This window comes from Hemicordylus capensis, chromosome 1 (assembly GCF_027244095.1).
Source record: "Hemicordylus capensis ecotype Gifberg chromosome 1, rHemCap1.1.pri, whole genome shotgun sequence".
NCBI lineage: Eukaryota > Metazoa > Chordata > Lepidosauria > Squamata > Cordylidae > Hemicordylus > Hemicordylus capensis.
In genome coordinates this window covers 158178118-158191129 of record NC_069657.1, presented here as the reverse complement: position 1 = coordinate 158191129, position 13012 = coordinate 158178118, and the positions used below count along the sequence as shown (strand labels likewise).

At 43.4% G+C, this 13012-nt stretch overlaps 1 protein-coding gene across 7 annotated transcripts in view; it reads right to left on the bottom strand.

The window, feature by feature from the left end:
* The window catches only part of GLI2 (GLI family zinc finger 2), a 343674-nt gene that overhangs the window by 30844 nt on the left and 299818 nt on the right, over nucleotides 1-13012 (bottom strand). For all 7 annotated transcript variants that reach the window (XM_053281674.1, XM_053281685.1, XM_053281695.1 and 4 more), the window contains 2 exons: nucleotides 12862-12975; nucleotides 2794-2925 (listed from right to left, as the gene is read on the bottom strand). In XM_053281674.1, coding sequence (XP_053137649.1) covers nucleotides 2794-2925; nucleotides 12862-12975 — 246 coding nt within the window. The remainder of the gene's footprint in view (nucleotides 1-2793; nucleotides 2926-12861; nucleotides 12976-13012) is intronic.

Below are 13012 nucleotides of genomic sequence, written 5' to 3'. Positions count from 1 at the left end.
CCATTTTCACAGCTGCTACACGTTGTGTGGATGCTTTCAACAACCTGTCCACCACAACCTGTCCACTACATCCCCAAGATCTCTCTCCTGGTCAGTCACTGACAGCTCAGACCCATCATTGTATATGTGAAGTTCGGGTTGGTTTTGGTTTTTTTGCCTCAATATGCATCACTTTACACTTGCTAACATTGAACTTCATCTGCCATTTTGTTGCTTAATTTGGAGAGATCCTTTTGGATCCCCTCACAATCTGTTGTAGATTTCACTATCCTAAATAATTTGGTGTTATCTGCAAATTTGTCCACCTCGCTGCTTGCCCCAACTTCTAGATAGCAGTTTATGAATAGATTAAAAGGCACCAGTCCCAGTACCAATCCCTAAGAGACCTTACTTCCCTCCATTTAGAGATCCGTCCATTTATACCTACCCTTGGTTCCTGTCACTCAACCAGTTCCAATCCAACCTGTCCCCTTATCCCATGACTGCTAAGTTTTTGGTCGTGTGAACGACATTTATATTTTTCATCTCTCTCTCTCTCTCTCTCTATCTCTCTGGGTGCCACTCCCTGTACCACCCTGGCTACCAGTCAGAGGAAAAAACTGCAGGTAGTTGGGAGTTGGGGCATTAGCAACACAATCTAGAATTGTTCCTGGTCCTGGGAATCAGGTGATCCCTTCAAGCCAATCCCATGTCACTTCCTCTGAAACTCCGATGCACCCCCTCAGCCTTGGCATCTTGTTGCTGTTGCTCATATATGCCAGGTACTTGCCAGCAGTCGGACCCAAGTGCCTGTCTCATATGCATATTTATAACCTCCTGCCAAATGCAAAGGTGGCCAGATTTTCTGTTGTAAAGTTTGCTAGAGCGTGACTGACACTACAGTTCTGAAATCCTAGCTGAACCTCATTGATATTTGGAGCCTCAGTCTGGCCTCTGGTACAGTCAAATGGGGAATATATATATGATTTGAAGTGAACTGGATGCTTGCTCCAAAACATCCACCTACTGTCTGTAGTAAGAAATATTTGGTCTGAAGCAAAGCAGCCTTTTCCAGCTCTATCTACGACTACTATTTATTTGGCCCCATAAAAGGCTTCTTGCTGCAGAGCCTGGATCTTCAGTTCCTATTCTGCAGGCTGAGGCATGATCAAACATTTGAATTTTAAGAAGTCTGGCATCAGTACTGCTGTTACATTGTAATACACCTGGGGTTGTCTCTTTCTCCAATTATCAAAAATAAAGTCTTCTTCCCTTGCAAGTCCAATAGGAAGTTTTGAACATGCAGCACCTAGAGGACTTTTTGGAGTCTGTATTTCTTTTCCATTCAACACTGAGGCTTGGCATACATACTGGAACTCTGTACCACTGAGATGAAGGACCTGACTAATGTTGAGACGCAGTATTCTGAAGAAAGCAAATCCTCTCTTTTTAAAAAACCCAAACCCAAACCTTAGCTGTATACAAAAGGAAATGTGGCATCCTACCTTGTCTACATCTTTTAAAGACACATGCTGTGTATGCAATAAGCACTGAAAAATCATTGCCATTCATTCAAGGATCTCCTGTTGTTGCCCACTGGCAGTGCCCCCAGTAGGGTGCCAGCCATCTGGATAAGGATGCCCCGGGGTCCTCAGACTGACTACTCCAACCACTGACAGGGCTTGCTGATTGCACAGCTTGCCTGCCTATGCAGTCTTGGACAGCCCCTTTCTGCTTGGCTGCTGCTTCCCTGCTGGGATGATCCCCAGGTCTGCCGGGTTGTGACCTGGCTAAGCAGCGGGCAGCAGGGAAGGGGTTAAGGTGCCTATTGCTCACCCCACCACCACCCTGGTTGGCAAGCAGTTCCAAAGCACTTTGGAAAGCCCCATGGGCATCCAAGAGATCTCAGGGCTGCTGTGGCCACCCACTGTGTCTTTGGGGACAACGGGATTGGGACTGGTGACATCATGACACTTTGCCTGACAGAAAGAAGGGCAGGGGCTTCTGGGAAAGCATCTGGCTCCTTGGAGGACTGGGCAGGCAGGGGTGCCGCTGCATGAAGCTATCACCTGGCCTGCAGAATTGATCTTGTACATGATGTGGCAAGGATCTGGCAGGGTTGGCGATCATCTGCTCTGCCTTGCACTCCATCTCAGCTGGAGCATCAAGCATCAGCTGGATCCCTCCTGCCCTTCCCATGTGTCAATTTGGCAATGCCTGCCATGTATCGAATCCAGATGGGGAATGCTAGTGGCCAACAAGACCTAGCAGGAGCTCAGCAGGTTTAGTGTACCATGGGAGGAAGAATATGTCTCAACTTACTGGAGCCACTGCAGAGAACTCTTGGGGCATAGTCTCATCCTGGGCAGGGCCCCCATGATATCTTGCCTGCATGATATCCTGCTCACAAACAAACACTGATTTCCCCATGGGATGCAGCTGTCTACGTCATACTCAGCACTACACCAGTAATTAGGGGTGACCAAAAAGTGTTTCCAGCAGTTCACAAACAAGTCAATACTTGTGTAAGACATGATCCCAGGCAACAGCATTATCCTAGCAGGCCGTTTATGGTTACCAGGGATTTTTGTCTTAATTGCTAAGAACAAGACAAAATAATTTGTCAAAGGTTTCTTATCTGCAGTTAAGTTCTTCAGGGAGTTTGGCTTGATCTGGCAGAGTTCACATATGGTATGCTCTGACGGGCTACTCTGAAGTGTCTCACAGAATGTATTCCAGCGACACAGCACTGTGATATGAAGGAGGGCAAAATTCCAAATTTATGGCTTGCGTCTCTTTCCTGACATCACTTACGTGGACAAGCTGCTCCTGAGTGTCGTACTCCTTTGTGCACCCTTCCCAGTGACAGTTGGTCTCATAAATAACTTCGGGCTCCTGTTTGCATTCGTCCTTATCAAGTTCCTCTTTCAAGTCTGTCAGATGTTCCTGTAAGATACAAAGCATGCTGTGTAAGATGAACTGGTTTTGCCTGAACTCCTCAGTCACCCATAGATTACAAGGCAGGTGCTAGTGGAGAAAGGAAAGAGTCACTGCATGGCAACAGCACAGCACTCGTGATGTATTAAAAGAGGCACAAAAATATCCCAGCTGCAGAAATAAGGAGGTGTAGCTTTTCATGGCGTGGAGACAGGCAGCATCAATGGCTAGTGTCTGCAGGAGTTGGGTTCCTTATTGCCAGAGGAGAGGGGGCTTGAGGCCCTGACAGTGGGATGGCATTGCAGACAGCAAATAACACCCCACCCCCAAGACATCTAAAAGAGTAATTCAGCTTTTGGGAGATGTCCGGGAAGATAAGAACATAAGAACAGCCCTGCTGGATCAGGCCCAAGGCCCATCTAGTCCAGCATCCTGTTTCACACAGTGGCCCACCAGATGCCACTGGAAGCCTACAGGCAGGAGTTGAGGGCATGCCCTCTCTCCTGCTGTTACTCCCCTGCAACTGGTACTCAGATAGATAGAGAGATACTTTATTTCAGTCATTGATCAGCATACTGGTACTCAGAGGCATCCTGCCTTTGAGGCTGGAGGTGGCCTATAGCCCTCCGACTAGTAGCCAGTGATAGACCTCTCCTCCATGAAGTTATCCAAACCCCCTCTTAAAGCCATCCAAGTTGTTGGCTTTAAGTAATAATCCAAAGTCTTTCCTAATCAGACCTGGAATGGGGGGGGGGCAGGATCCCCTATCTCTAGCTTTTCCAAATACGGCTGGCCTTCCAAATCCTTTATTGTCTTAGACAACCAGATGGTGACGTAACATGACATATAGGGATGATAAAATATATTGCATAATATATGATAGCAGTCAGATATGTTCTGATATCAAAACCCTACAATAAGCTATTAGAGGCCGACACTGTGCAATGTTCCATCTGCCTTGTAACAGAATGTGTGTGCAATTGCACAAGAGGGCAAGAATTGCACAAATGCTGTGGTGAGATGGATGGCTATTGAAAGTAATGGCCATCTGTCGTGCAACTGTGTTCATGTAATCCTTGCATTTTGTGCAAAAACCCTCTTGCACAACTGCCCACATGTTCCATTACAAGACAGACGGGATGTGGTTCAGTATGTCAGCTGGTGTCTTTATTGAGCAAGGGTGGGGAACCCTGGCCCTCCAGCTGTTGTTGAACTACAACTCCCATCATCCCCAGCCACAGGCTGGTGGGAGTTGTAGTTCAAAAACAGCTGGAGGGCCAAGGTTCCCCACCCCTGTTATAGGGGGTCAAAGATAGACTAGTCCCCTGTACTAATACAGTTTATGCAGACTAGTCTTCTGTACTAATACAGACAAGCCTATAGTCTGATTCAGAGCCCTACGTGGGCTCCTCTTGCTCTCTCTCTGCTTCTGTCTCTCTCGTTTGCCCCAATATTGAGGTGGCCCTAAATGGGGCTCAAAATAAGGCCTACCTTAAATATAAAGGGGACGTGTTTGCCCAGTTTCTCCCTATATTTCGAGGCTACCTTAATATTCTCTGTTGTCCCAACACAAGTTAGGCTTTCTCACTACACCCCTGAAGTGCCAATCTCAGTGAGGCTACAAGCCTCTGAAACCTGTTCTGTAACCCTGATCCTTTTTCTACCAATCCCTACTCAGGGTCTACTGAGGACTATTTGTGTGTGCAATATGTTGAGATTTAATAATCAGATGGAGTCTGGGGGGGCAAAGTGTAGCATAAAATCTTGTGCTTTATTATTTAAGCAGCTGAGGTGGTTTCAGATGTCAAGTGCAACTTTGTATACATTTTTTTAAAAGTTTATAGGCTGAGAGTTTGGTGCTAATTGGCCTACAATTGCCAACTCCTGCTCTGGAATCCTGGGGAAAAGTTACAGACTGTACATAGGAGAAGTCAGAGACGTGACACATTTATGTATTAATTATATTTCTATACAGCCCTATCTGTCAGCCCTGGGCGTTTCACAACAAAATAATAATCTATGCTATTTTCCATCTTGTTCCAGCCCTCCTGTTAAGAAAGTGTACCTAGTGGTGGTAAACAGATGCGGCTAGGTCACTGTGGGGAGCACGGATCTGTAAGCCAGAAAGAGTGGGGTGGATGGTGGATGGTACTGTTCACTTTTTCACAGCGTGGAATTTGGCATGAATATGGTATAAATCCAAAATATTAATTGAAAAAGGATTCCCACATAGAAATTTTTTAAAAAGCTCACCTGTGCAAACTATGTTACACAAGAGTAACATGCACAAATTGTGTTACATAAGACTAAGCCCATTGGAAGTAATGGGCTTCCTCTTGTGCAACATAATTTGTGAAAACCCTAATGTTAATGCATTTTTGGCATGGGCAAATATTAATTAAAAAGTGTTGCATGTAGAAATCAAGTATGTAACCATATACACAATATATTAATATATAATATCATATATGAGACATACAATATACAGGTGGCCCTCATTATCCTCAGTCCCGGCACCTGCGGTTTCGCATATCCACAGATGGGCCATGTATACTCAGCCTTGTTACCCGCAGACCTAAAAATAGCAGAAATTTGGCTGTCCGTGGTTCTTAGGTGGCTGGAAATGACCCCCAAGGTCATTTCTGGCCACCATTTTGCTAAACAGAGCCATTTTATGGCTCTCCCCCCCCGCTGATTTTTTGTGGAAAATTGGCGCAATTAAGGCTTTGCGGGGGCACTACTGGACAGCTGAAGACCTGGAAAGCATGATACGTTACTTTATTGCTCTTATATCTGCCTCTTTGGCTCTTTATTAATCTCCAGGAACCTAACCCCGATTCCCATTAACACAAGTTCTCTTTATCCACGTTTTTGTTATCCGTGATTGTGGCCGAGAATGGAATCCCAAGAATGAGGGCCACCTGTATATATAATGCTTAATATATGTGTGTGTACACACACTATATATATATATAGGTGGCAACCTATATAAAATTGCTTTATAGTTGTAATATTAATTGCAGACCATTATGAAATTGAGAAAGTAGCATCCGTATAGCATGGAATTCCATTAATTTATTTGATGGAATTAAGCATCAGTATTTGCAACAGAATACATTTAGTATGAAATTGAACTAATATATCTGAATCCGAAGTAACCATGTTTACATTGCTATTCAACTTCACTGGTTCTTATAAGCAACACTAGGATATAGAACACAGTACTGGACTGGTGAATAAAAAGTTATGGATTAATGAAATAAAAGAAAGACATTGGATCGCTTTCTAATCCAAGTATGTACAGCTACACAATTCAGTGCAGTTGAGACCACTTTTGAAACATTTACACCTTCCTTTGCAATCAGCTTTGTAGGCACATTTCATAAGCCCCTTGCAGCATTCCACAACAGGGGGAAGTGTTGTCCAAAGGATTTTCCATGTACCTTGCTCTTTTGTCCATCCCCATTCAGCAGGACTTGCTATGTTCAGCTGGCAAGCAGTTGTTTGGCCCCATATTATTCCTGCTTAGAATGCAGCCCACTTTAAATGCAGTAAGAGGGCATCCTGAGTTGGCAGAATATCAAAATAGGATTTTTGTTTCCTTGCAAACAGTTCCAGGCTTGTCTAACTCACATGCACAGCTGTACTACCTCTGTCATATATGATTACTACAAACCTCTCCAAGATGTTGAGATCTTGGTCTTCAATCATGGCTGGGCACTGACTCAGTTTTGTAAACACAGTTGACACATCACCAGACACATTCCATGCATGTTACGCAGACTTCTTGCCTTTGCCATGGAATAATGATATGGTATCACACCCAGTGAATGCGTGGGAGAAGGGTATTCCACACATTTTCCAGGACTAATGATTCAGCAAATTCATGGACAGGAATCCATCATCGCTTTTCATCTCTTCCAAAAACACACAAACAACCCACATGTTGAAGGCCAAGGCTTTTTAGTGATGGCAGAAATAATATGGCAATGACAACAACGTCTGTGTCATTTGCTTTGATCAAAACATCCTCGCAACCCCATATTACTGCTTTGTTGGCATTGACAAATATGCGACTGTCAGGCTCTTCTTGTGAGCAAGGAGCCAAATTATCTTTGCAGATATTTTGATTAATTAAGACAATTTCTCCTTTTGATACAATAATTGTGTTCGCTGTGCTGAGTCTTGCCATACTAAAAAGTGGGGAAAGCTCACTTTTGTTGCTAGAAGCTCTTAAGAAGCTTTTCCAGTCGTTTGGTGCTGTGTTGTTTCCTGTGACCCTTCTCCTGGGACCTTTGCCCCAGCGACACCTAGTCTGCTTTCAGGCTGTCCTGCATGTAAACATCAAAAACGGTATCACATTTTTTGAACTTTCTACAGTGTATCTGTACTGTAGGAAGAAACACATCCTCTGCATAGCAATCAAAGGTAGTTCCTGTTTTCTGTGGTTTTAGGGTATTGACCACAAGAGACCCATCCACATGGTGGCTGTAGTGAACAACTTTCTTCTCAATACTGGAGGGCATACAACCCCTTCTCCCACATATTGAACTATCACAGCTTCTCCAAGTTCAGCAGATATTTCTAGAACTCCAGCATATGAAATCCAGATTCCATGTTCATGAAGATGTTCCACTAAATTTCTTTTCCTAGTCTTAGCATACTCAGATAATCCCAGGTATATAGGAAATGGTGTTTCTCAATTTTTGGAGTGCCTCTGAGCTGATGCTCATGCAGAGCAATTGTATTGCAAGAGTTGTGCTATGGCATAATCAGATTTGGAAGTTTCATGATTAAGCTGTGACTTGATACAGTATCTGGCCCATGTTTGAGCATGCAAATAAACTGAATACATGATAATGGCAAAGCTGTTCAACACTTCCTTCATCACAGAACTTTGATTTGTGTTCCAGCATCCGTCAGTGTAATATTTCAGGTTCTTTGGCCAAGTGGATAGCTTCAGTATATGCAGAAGCTTGAGAGAAGGCAAAGCCTACATCCTTCCTGAAAGCCAGAACTACATGCTTTCCTTTCTTATGAGCTTCTAGCTGAGGTAGCTGTTCTAGCAGCTGTTTTTTTAGTTGTTGAATTTATACATGGCATTTTCACTGCTAGCTGCATAAGTCATGCCTGATAGAGCTTAGATGGTTCTGCAAGCCTGAATGTAATTGGAGCACCATTTGCATTATGGACTTCCATCTCCATAATACAAGTGAGGTGTATTATGCTACTAGATAAACATCATTTTCAGGTATACCCATGGCACGTTCTTTGTGTTTAATGGCATTTAAATAGGCTTTTTCTTTGTTATATAATCCTGCTAAGCAGATGTTATGATACCTCAGTTCCTGTGCAGTAACATCCGAGCTAAGCTTTGCAAGATGTTTTGAATCACCTAGATTCATAGCACATTGGTCAGTCCTTTCATTCATTCACATGGTCATTGCTTTGCGCAGAACAGATGATTGGTCCTCTCTTTCACACAAAATGCATTGCAATGTCTGCTGTTGTACACTACCGATTCTTTTATTCTTCACGGAAATATCATGTGCTGATGTTTTACTGCACCTTCCCCCCACCCCTTCAAGTTTATTGTTGCTGAAGAGAAGTCTATAGCTTTGATGATTTTTTGCTTTGTTTCTTCTGAGTGTTTTTTCTATGCCATCACCTTCAGCAAGTCTCCTGGGATCCAATATCATGGTAGTTCATTGATAGAATGAAACTGGGGAATGTTTAGCGTGAGAGTAGTGTGACCGTCTGATTGTAAAGTGTAGGAAGTTAGTTTTGATTGCACACCTTCACTCTTGTCTTGCTGACACAAGTAACATTTGCTCCAGTCTGTTTTCCACTGTGAGCACCCTGGTGAATCAATTTTATGGAAGGTTCAATTAATCTGTTACTTGATCTGCAATAAACAGTACACATAAGAAACATGTCCAATATGAAATAAATATGTAACACCATTACGTGTGTGTGTGTGTGTGTGTGTGTGTGTGTGTGTGTGTGTGTGTGTAAATAGTTACAGATCTTGGTAGCCAGAGACATTTTTATTTCATAGCCAGAAATAAATTCCAGTCCCACCACAAGTATACCAGTTAGATATATCATTATTATATTAATATGGCAAGAATAAACATATCAACAACCCTGGAAAAGTTTTCTGTTTTGTCACAAACTGAAGAGGACAAGACACACACTTCACACTTTCCCATTCCAAACTTGGGGTTCATACTGCAGCCATAGTGATCCAATCCCCATTTGACTCATTTTTCTTAAAAAGCTTTTACTCCCACCCCAGTTACCTGGCCACTGGCTGCTCCTGAGGTCAGCATGCTTTGCCCAGCCCTATCTGACATGTCTGCCCTATCTCAGTCCTGTATCACTATTTGAGTGATTCTGATGGATTTTTTTTAAAAAACCTGTTTTTATCACACCATATTTATTTTTAGCCGCTATATTTGATTTTTGGTGTGCCCATCCTTACTTTTTGAAAACAAAAATATCTGACAACATTTCTGCCAAATCTCAGGCCTGTATCAATATTTGAATGATTCTGATAATCCTTTTACATGTTTTAGATTTTCCATCGCCACCATATTGGATTTTTGCCATGGGAATCCTTATTATCTAGAAACAAACATAGCTGATAACATTTTTGCCAGATCTCAGGCTTCTATGAAAAAGTGAACAATTCAGCCTATTTTTTACACAATAAAAATGCCACAATAAAAATGAAAGAGCAGAGCAGGCATCTTTCTACCTCCCTAACCACCTGCCCAAGTCTTGAAATCTCCAGATGTCTGCCAGCTCTGACTAGCTATCTGCTCATTGGCTGATGCTCCAGGAAACAGATTGGGACCACTCCTACTTTTCCATTGTAGAGAGTCTGCATCAACCCAATTATAATCCAGATTTTGCAAAAACAGTCCTTGTGGACTAGTTACTGGCAGAGCCATTGTGACAAGAGGCAAAGGGCTCATTGAGCGCAGTAGAAGTAAAAAGACAATTCAGGTCCAGGACTTCCACCCTTTGGGCATGCTGGGCTTCTGGTGGGGCTTCCGTCTATCCTCTAGGGAAATGCACACACCACAAGCCCGTATTGATCAAATCAAGGGAGCTGGTAACTGAAGGCAGTTTCCAAGTCCTGCTTCAACATCTCAGCTTGCCTGTATTCAGGAAGCCTGGGAAGGAAAGTGAAGTCTGAAGTACTGTATATGAGCAAGGAGAGATTTATTCCACACATTTGTGCACCCAATCAATGTTCTCTTTTTCAGATTGCACTGCAAGAATCAGACTGGTCCCCTCCTTGCACCGCTGTGATAGTGGTCTGGGATGTGTTTGTGTGCCAGCCATGATTAAAGAGAGAATTGTGGCTCATCTTATATGTAAAGGCCAGTTCCCACCTCCTGTCACTTGGATATGCTGGTTTCCAGAGCAATTTGCCCTCCTAGTCCTTAAGGGGAGTGCATAAACCTAATAAGCCCAGCATAATCAACAGACAAGAGAGGCAATCTGTCTCTGTTCAAGAGGGCAAGCACTGCATAACTTCCAGCTAAGCAGGAAGGGCATGACCTTTTATGCTTGGCTAGCTTTCCTAGAGACAAGCTAGCTTCAAAGGGACAGGACAGGCCCATACACATGCAGTTGCTCCTTGTAACACATGTAGCAGTCCAGAGGACTGCTTCATGAGGAATCTCATTCTACACACCATTAGGAATCTCACAGGAATCCATTGGTCTCAGGGAATCCATCGGAAATTAGGACCTGTTCATACATTACACAGAGGCAAACCTAGGTTCAGCCGAACATATACACTCAATAGATGACCTTAGACAATTGGGACACATGTACTTGTTTGATACATGTGTATACAAATGTGTGTTTGTCACATTCACACTTTACACTGTGAGGTGTGCATATGCAACATCTTTGGTGGAGTCTTTAAAAAAAGACATTTCTGCAATAGTCCTTGCTTCTCAGCTTAGTTAAGCCTCTTAGTTATTCAGAAGTCCTTGTTTATAAAGATATTCCTAGATTTGGGGTATGTGGGTGAAATTTAAAGTTCAAGTAATAGTGGTCCATTCTTCAACAGATGCCTAATTGTGGGAAAGCAGGAAATCCCTTTCTCCAGTCTCTCGGTGCAAGAGACTGCAATCTGTGACCTGATTAAGCTGGGAGTGAAGCGAGTTGGTTATTGCATGTCATGTGCTTCCTGCCGAGGTGTTCCTAAACCCAAAGCTCTGGAGAGATGCCTCTTTGCCCTAATCGCGCTGACTACAGCATGTTTATCTTTCCCAGATATGCTATCTTCATCAATTTTACCAGCCCCCTGATGATTGCACATGTTGCTGTCCCCATGTATCATGCCAAAGCCCGCTTCTGAACTAGAGCTGAAAGAGGAATTTGTCATAAGCTCTTCTGTTGGCTTGACAATAGCATAGCCTCATATTTCATGAAAATGAAGTGCCCAGAGCACTCTCAATAGTTTACAGTTGTGATAAAGGACGGTCAGAGAGATACTGTCAGCCATTAAGCAGTTTGGAAGTGTGCTGCTCCAACAAGAACACAGAAGCTGGTGGGCCCTTCTGGGTGTCAAATGTTGTGTCACTGAGGTAAAGGATGCTGCTGTGAGCAATTCCTTCCTGAACAGGGATGGCTCCCTTCTGAAGAGCTTCCTACCTACACGCAAGATCTCATTGTGATCTATGTTTGCTCTGAGACACTGTTACTGCTTGCTTTGCAGTCTAGAAGTGTCAAGCGTCATTTTTAGAGGAGCGTGGCTGAAATATGACAGTTCTACCTAAGCTGGCAGGAGGATTCCGTGACCCAAGAACCCACAGAATACCTTATTCCAATCAGTCATAAAACTTGCAGCTACCCATCATGCTGGGACTTCGGGTAGGAGCTCTGTTACCTTGAACGCACCAGGCCAGTCTGAATGTAACATCCCCACCCATAAATTTGTCTAACAAAAGCCCCCAAACCCATACATCTTACACAGCAGCCCTGCCAGTTTTGTCTTTACAGAATGTGAGCAAGAGGTTCAGACATGTGCTGGAACTAGTGTACATTTAAATGCCTCCACTTGATTTTGAAGCTACAGGGAAACAGATGTCCAGTTTTGAGTGCTGGTGCTATTTCCTGAGTTGGAAGGGACCCAAAAGAAGTCTGGTCTAACATTCTCCCCTATTTTTTTTTACTGTGTGATAGACTCTTCCACTCACAAACTTCACAATGAATCAACCTCCACAATCCAGATCACAATGTCCCCCACCTGGAATGCAAGTTCACTGTTGATAGTGCCAGCTAAATAGCTCCAGATAATTCAAGTAAGCAAGTCAAACTACATGCTGCAAGGGGAGGTAAAACATCCCCAATCCAGGTCACCCATGATTCTGACCTAGGGGGGAAATCCCTTCTCACCTCATGTATGGTGATCAGTCAATTATAGACTTAATTTACACATCACTATATTTGGAGTGTGATTGCTCTTCTCCTGTGATTGGCTCTTGCACCACATGGTAACACCAAAATGTCTACATCACACAGTGATGTACATTACATTTCCCATGCCAGAAACCTTAATGGAAGTGTGTTCTGATGTGGGATGTACTCACGTGATCCAGTCAACCCCTGTGATGTGCAACATCAGACATAGAATGTTGACCATGAGGAGCAGCAACCATGCCAGAAAAGTAATGTGTAAATTTAGGCATCAAAATGCACAAAACCCAGTCCAAGGAATCCAGGGAATTCCAGTCCAAGGAATCAGCTATGAAATTTTCAAGTTTTCAAAGCAACAAAAATGTTGTACTGGCAGCTGCTGTCTTGTGGCTGATTGCAGAAAAGTGTGGAATATACAATTTGTCCTGAACATTTGCTGCTGTTAAAATTCTGAGGTCCATAAGATCAGATGTTGAAGACTAGCTTGCACCAAAGATTTACCTGAGTAGGCGGGGAAGCTGGTGGAAGGGTCTCCATTTCAGTCTTGACTTTGCTGCGCTTGTTAATTATTGGATTGACAGTGCTGCTAACAGCTGACTCACTACTCTGCTTGCTCTAAGGAAACAAAAATGGAGTGGAGAGGTCATAGGAA